Genomic DNA, 6,930 nt, shown 5'->3' on the forward strand with positions numbered 1-6,930 from the left:
ATGGAGAACAGTATGGAAGTTCTTTAAAAAACTTAAAAAGAACTACCATATGACCTAGCAATCCCACTACTGGGCGTATACCCTGAGAAAACCATAATTAAAAAGAGTCATGTACCACAGTGTTCATTGCAGCACTATTTACAATAGCCAGGACATGGAAGCAACCTAAGTGTCCATCAACAGTTGAATGGATAAAGAAGATGTGGCACATATATACAATGGAATATTATTCAGCCATAAAAAGAAATGAAATTGAATTATTTGTAGTGAGGTGGATGGACCTAGAGGCTGTCATGCAGAGTGAAGGAAGTCAGTAAGAGAAAAACAAATACCATATGCTAACAAATGTATATGGAATCTGAAAAAATAATGGTTCTGATGAACTTAGGAGCAGGACAGGAATAAAGACACAGTTGTAGAGAATGAACTTGATGACATGGGGAGGGGGAAGGGTAAGCTGGGACGAAGTGAGAGAGTGGCATGGACATATATACACTACCTAATGTAAAGTCGGTAGTGGGAAGCAGCCGCATAGCACAGGGAGATCAGCTCGGTGCTTTGTGACTACCTGGAGGGGTGGGATACGGAGGGTGGGAGGGAGACACAAGAGGGAGGGGTTATGGGGATATATGTATATATATAACTGATTTGCTTTGTTATACAGCAGAAACTAACACAACAGTGTAAAGCAATTATACTCCAATAAAGATGTTAATAAATAAATAAATAAATAAATAAATAAAATATACTGCCATCTCACATTAAAAATAACAGTAAAATAGAGACATGGAAGAGTTTTTAAAGACCCAAAGTTAACTTTAAAGATGAAAGTGACAATGTCATCATAACAGCTTTACTTGTAATATCAAAAAAATGGAAACAATACACATGCCCGTCAACAAACCTTGGAATAGCCATACAATAAAAACTACTCAGCAATAAAAGCAGTGAACTACAGAGTCATGCAACAAAATGAACGAATGTGAAAATAGTTATGCTAAGTGAAGGGAACCAGATGAAAAAAAGAGTACATACAAAACCCAAATTCATCTACAGTGATATAAAGCAGATTAACAGTTGCCTAGGAATGGGAGTAGGCTGGGATAGCCAAGGGTCATGGGGAAATTTTTGGTAGGTGAGTGAAAGATTTGTTCATCATTTTGATTTTGATGATGGTTGCATGGGTGTATACATTTGTCAAAACTTATAAAATTGTACTTTCAATATGTGATGTACAGTTTATGGCATGCCATTTATACCTCGAGCAATATTTTAAAAAAGGCTAGACTGTTAATAGGAGTATTTAAGAGTTTCAAAACTGATCTCCTTCTGGAAGTTGTTACACACTAACCCGTACTTATACTTAGTTTATACTCTAAAACAATAATGTGCAGTTGCCATATCAGTGACTTGCTTTTTTTTTTTTCTTTGTGTACACATTTAGTTTTATTGTAACAAAGCAACTTGTACACTTTTAACGTTTAAAACTGAGCATCATCTTTCCTTTCCAGTGAAACAAAAAGAAAAATTTAAAAATAAACAGGAACAAAATTACAATAGAGAATGTCAATTGCAAATAAGACCCTACAGGTTCTGCTGATTCTCCCATCGAGTGGCAGGGCTCAAGTCATCATTAGGAGAGAATTTATTTTAAAAGTGTCATCTTAAACTGCAAGGATGTCCGTTAAACATCACAATTAAACATGCCAAAGGAGAAGCCATGTTGTCAAAATGCCCACTTAACCCACCCAAACATCTCAAACCCACCCTTTGCTGACCTTCTATAACCCCATTTTTTTAAGTTTTTTTTTTCTTTTTTTAAACAAGAGAAAGTAGACAGATACATGTTGGTAAATGCTAACTGTCCATATTCACATAGAGACACAGTGTAATCTCTGAGCCCAATATACAGAGAAAGGAGGAAAAAAGCTAGAATTCTATGCACTACTACACAGGGGCCTAGCACCCTCCAGCTTCCAGCAGAGCTAAGGGAGCAGAAGGTTTTTCTTTTTTCCCACAGAGCATGGTGGTGTTGATTCCATAAAGTTTTTGTTGAGACAGGAAGGGATAAAAATGAATTTGGAACAGAAAGGGGTAGAGATTCTTTTCCCACTGAATTCTGCTCAAGGTATTTCCCCCCAAAATAAGCCATGGTATAAAGGAAAAAAGACACCTCAAAAACAGGGCAACTGAGCACAAGAGGAGAAGGAGAAAAAAAAAAAAAAAAAGACTGCAACTTGCTCCCAGGGACTGGAGAAAATTAAAAAAGGAAGGTCGGAATCCATCAGTGTTCCATTAGTCGTCTTCTCCTTCATCTTCCTCTCCTTCCTCCCCCTCATCATCATCTTCATCTTCTTCACCTTCGTCCTCATCCCCTTCTTCATCAATATCTTCCAATCCTTCTTCTTCTTCATCATCATCATCATCTTCTTCTCCCTCCCCTTCCTCATCATCCATGTCCGGAACCAAGTAGTACTGTAATGGATTTGGCCAAATATCATCTTTGATGACCTCTCCTAACTCATCTGCACCTGCATCAGAATGATCAGTAAACCAGGTGAAGAAGCTTTCTGGTTCCTCATGCTGTCTCTTCCTGCTGACTTTATTCTGAGTTTGACTTGAACGTTTTGTCAAATCCTTTCCGGATTTCCATTTGATTTCAGTGGACTTTGAAGATGGATCACCACTCTCATTCAGATGAAATTCTTTGGAGAGAACTTTATTTTCAAAGTAAGGGTTTTCATCAAAATAAAAATCTATTCTGTAACCTGATTTAATATCTTCAAATTCTGTCACTTCGACTCTTGTCAAATAATGCAGCGCCTCTTCATCCTCCTCCCCAAGCAGTGCCGACACTTGTGGATGGTTAACAAATGTCGTTACCCAAAAATTTGGGATCTTGGCGATCAATTCCGACCTCTTCTGAAAAAATGGTTGGCGGAGTTTGTTATATTTCTGTTCTACTTTCAAAATCTCCTCACTGGCTTGTTCATTAAGTCTGTCTGTTTCATTTTGTACTTCATCAATATGTTCAATTGCTTCTTGCTGTTCTTTTTCTGAAGTCTCGTCGGCCCCGTCGTGGTTGGAGTTGAGCTCCTTTTTACTGACTTTGGCCGCCGGCGCCGACATGGTGCTGCTCCGCGGTCGAGGGGGGGGGGAGTGGGGAGGGGGAGAGAAGGGAAGGCGAAGGGGGCGGGCAGCGGCTTCCCCTCACGCCACACGCGCGGGCGCTCGCTCGGTCCGACCGCCTCCTCCCGGCGCTCGCTCGCTCGCTTTCCCTCCCCCTGGCTCGCGAGCGCTGCCCTCGCGGCCTGACGACGAGGGAGGGGCTGGGGCTGCGTGCCGGGCCCCGGCCCGGGCTCCTGCTTACGGAGGGGAGGCGGCGGCGGGCGGGCAGGCAGCTCGGCTCCCTCACTCACGCTCCGCGCTCCAGCTCGCTGCTCGATCTCCCCGAGCCGCCTCCTCCTCCACCTCCTCCTCGCGGCGAGGGGCAGTGACTTGCTTTGATGTGAAGTTTTTCTATCCACATACCCTAAGTAGGAATGCTGGCTATCATTGGTCTTCAACTTTGTTCCCAGCGAATCTTCTCTTCCTGACAGGATTTTTGCAGGCCTTGCGGCCTCATGTGATAGTTAGAGGGTGAGACATTTTGTTAATTCCTAACATTCTCACCAGCCGGGTCAATGGAAAAAGGAGGAGAAGAGGATAGAGTCTGCTGACATTAGATTACAACTAAGTAGACACACCTACAGGTAAAGTGTTCTCTATATGGTGATGGTCTGCTTTCAGCTTTCCAGCATTGTATTCTTTGTGTAGAATCTGGTACCTGAAAATCTTCCACATCTCCCATGAAATATTTAATTTTATTACATCCTTGTGAAGAAAAGCTGTAACAATCAAGACTTCCTGATTAAGAATGAAGTCAGCAACAGATTTTTAGAATCTCTTATTTTTTTCTCTCCTAATTTGTTAAATAATTCAAGAAATATCTAGTGGGCACTTATATGCCAGGCACACTTAGCTGTTATATACTTCCAGAGCGTTGTTATTCAAAGTGTGTTTAGTAGAACACAGCATCAACATCACCTGGGAGCTTATTAGAAATGCAGAATCATAGTCCTCCTCCAGACATCCAGAATCAGTAACTGCATTTTAACAAGATCCCTCAGTGACTTGTGTGTATATTTAAAAGGCACTGTTCTAGAGAATTCTCCTTAGCTCTACCACTTAAATACTGCTATGACTTTGAGAAAGTAACTTCACTTCTGTAAGCTATTAACAAATGAGAGGATGGAAATAATAGCAGAAACCACTTCATGTATTATTGGGAAGATATAATTAGATAAGCTTCCTAAAGCACTTAACACACTGGCTAGTGTCTAGTAAGTGTTTTTAAAAAAGAGTTAGTCATGGTATTGCAAAGCTGAAGACAGTCAGTAGACCCAGGTCCTGGCCTTCTTTGAGTTTCTGGCAGAAGCAACCATTTTCCTGCCTTTCTTTTATTCATATTGGCTTCATCACTCCCTTCTACCATAGACTTGTCCCCAGCTGTGCTGCACTGAAGTTTGCTAACTTAGAGTATGTCATCGTGTCAGGGGAAAATAACTTCCCTTCTTTCACATTCATGACATTTAGACTTACGTTTGTTTTCTTTTTGCCCACAAAATAACTGTAGAGTTTTACTTTCTAAGAAAGTTGCAATGAGAAACAAAAAAATCTAAAAAAAAAAGAGTAAGCCATAATTTTTATTATTATTATTATTTTAGTTGAAAGAAAAATCTTTTTTGTAAAACTTCCCTTGTAGTCACTTCCCTTCTAATTCATTTATTTGTTCATAATGCTGACAGATATTATTCAAAGAGACATGACAGTTAAGTACAACATTCAATCCTGGATTGGATCCTGAATTGGAAAGGGAAGAGGAAAAATCAATGTCTTAATCAACTCCAGATGCCATAATAAAATACCATCTGGGTGACCTAAACAACAGAAATTTATTTTCTCCTAGTTCTGGATACTGGAAGTCAGAGATTAAGGTGCCAGCCTGCTGGGTTCTGGTGAGAGCTCTTTTCAGGGCTTGCAGATGGCTGCCATCTCACTGTGGACAAATATGGCCTTTCCTCTCTGTCCCTCTTCCTCATTTTATAGGGTCACTAATCTCATCATGAGGGCCCTACCCTCATGATGTAATCTAACCATTATCACTTCCCAAAGGCCTCACTTCCAAAACCATCACATCGGGGTTTAGAGTTTCAACATGTGAATTTTAGGGGACACAAACGTTTAATCTGTACAGGGGGTAAGGTTTGTTCATAAAGTTGTTGCTATTTCTTTCTAAAGGTGACACTATTGGACATGAGATTTTGTGATGTGGAATTAGATGATGAATCTTTTCTAGATGAAATGCTGCACAAGTAATTTTCAGAAAATAACTGGATGTACTTAAGGGCTTTACATAACAACAGTGTTGTTATCCAGAGATTTAAGTGGGATGCCTACTACTGCCGATTCTCCTTTCCTTTTGTTCAGTTTCATCAAGGACTTCAGTACAGAGGTGGCTGGCCACCTTGTACTCCCTAATGCTAACGAGCTCCAGACCATGCCCATTCCATTCAAGTCTACATCCTCAGACGCTAATACAGTGCCTGGCACAGGATAGGCATCCTGTGCATCTGTGTTGAGTATGAACAACTGGGTTAGGCCAGACCCCAAAGAAGCATCTCTCCTTCATCTTCCCGATGTTTCCATTACCTGTGTTTTTCTGGGGGGAAACTAATTTCAAATCTACAGAAAAGAATGCAAGAATAATAAAAAGAACTCTCATATACCCTTTGCCCAAATCCCCCAACATTTGTCAGTTTTTAACATTTTATTTTAAAATAATTTCATACTTAAGGAAGATTTGCAAGACAAATACAAATTAATAATGATACAATGAACTACACCCTTCACCCAGGTTTCCTAAGTATCAACAGTTTACATTTGTCTTTTTTTTAATTAGTTTCTGCTTTATAACAAAGTGAATCAGTCATACATATACATCTGTTCCCATATCCCTTCCCTCCCGCGTCTCCCTCCCTCCCACCCTACATTTGTCTTTTCATTTTCTCCCATATATCATTATTTTCTTTCTGAAACATTTGAGATTAAATTGCAGACATGTTGCCAAATTACCCCTAAATACTTCAAGGTATATTGATTAAAAACAAGGACACTCTCACATGTAACTTCAGTCCCCTCATTGAATTTAGGACATTAACATGGCAACAGTACTTTTATCTAATCCACAAAGTCCACGCAAATTCCTCCAGCTGTCTAATAATGTTACGTATGGAAAGGAACAGTAATAACAAACTAACTGCCTTTCCTTTCTGGTTCAAAATCCAATCCAGAATCATGCATTGTATTTAGTTGTCATGTCTGTTTAGTTTCTTTCAATCTGTTCTTCCTTAGTTTTTCTTTGTGTTTCATGATTTTGGCATTTTTGCAGTGCATAGGTCAGTTATTTTATAGAATTTCCTTCAGTTTGGATCTCTCTGATGTTTCTTCATGGCTAGATACAGGGTATACTTTTTGAAGTGAATACCACAGCAGTGATGCTGTTTTCTTTGCAATGCCTCATATCAGGAGGCACACAACATCAATTTTTCTCATTGCCAAGGATATTAACTTTTGTCACTTGGTCAAAATGGTATCCATGATATTTCTCCACTTTAAAGTGCATTAATAAGGAATGAATAGATTTTGGATTTTCTTTTCTCATCAGAATTTTACCCCGTGATTTTAACATCCATTGATATCTTTTGCCTGAATCACTTATTACAATGGTGGTTGCTGAATTAATTTTCTAAATCTATTATTCCCTCTACATTTATTAGTTGGAATTTGACTTAAGATATAGCTTTCTCTTTGTATTTATTTACTTATATC

General features: G+C 39.5%; 1 protein-coding gene across 1 annotated transcript; it reads right to left on the bottom strand.

Annotated features, from left to right (window-relative positions):
* Positions 1–2,201: 2,201 nt before the first annotated feature.
* Positions 2,202–3,486, bottom strand: LOC132491010 (protein SET-like). The gene has a single exon (XM_060099831.1). It carries the CDS (start codon positions 3,127–3,129, stop codon positions 2,296–2,298), a length of 834 nt encoding a protein of 277 aa, XP_059955814.1. The 5' UTR covers positions 3,130–3,486; the 3' UTR covers positions 2,202–2,295.
* Between the last annotated feature and the right edge of the window lie 3,444 nt (positions 3,487–6,930).

This window comes from Mesoplodon densirostris, chromosome 5 (assembly GCF_025265405.1).
Source record: "Mesoplodon densirostris isolate mMesDen1 chromosome 5, mMesDen1 primary haplotype, whole genome shotgun sequence".
In the NCBI taxonomy this organism is placed as follows: Eukaryota; Metazoa; Chordata; class Mammalia; order Artiodactyla; family Ziphiidae; genus Mesoplodon; species Mesoplodon densirostris.

Coding starts and splice junctions, on each gene's coding strand:
- LOC132491010 (XM_060099831.1), bottom strand. CDS start 3,129: ATGTCGGCGCCGGCGGCCAAAGTCAGTAAAAAGGAGCTCAACTCCAAC.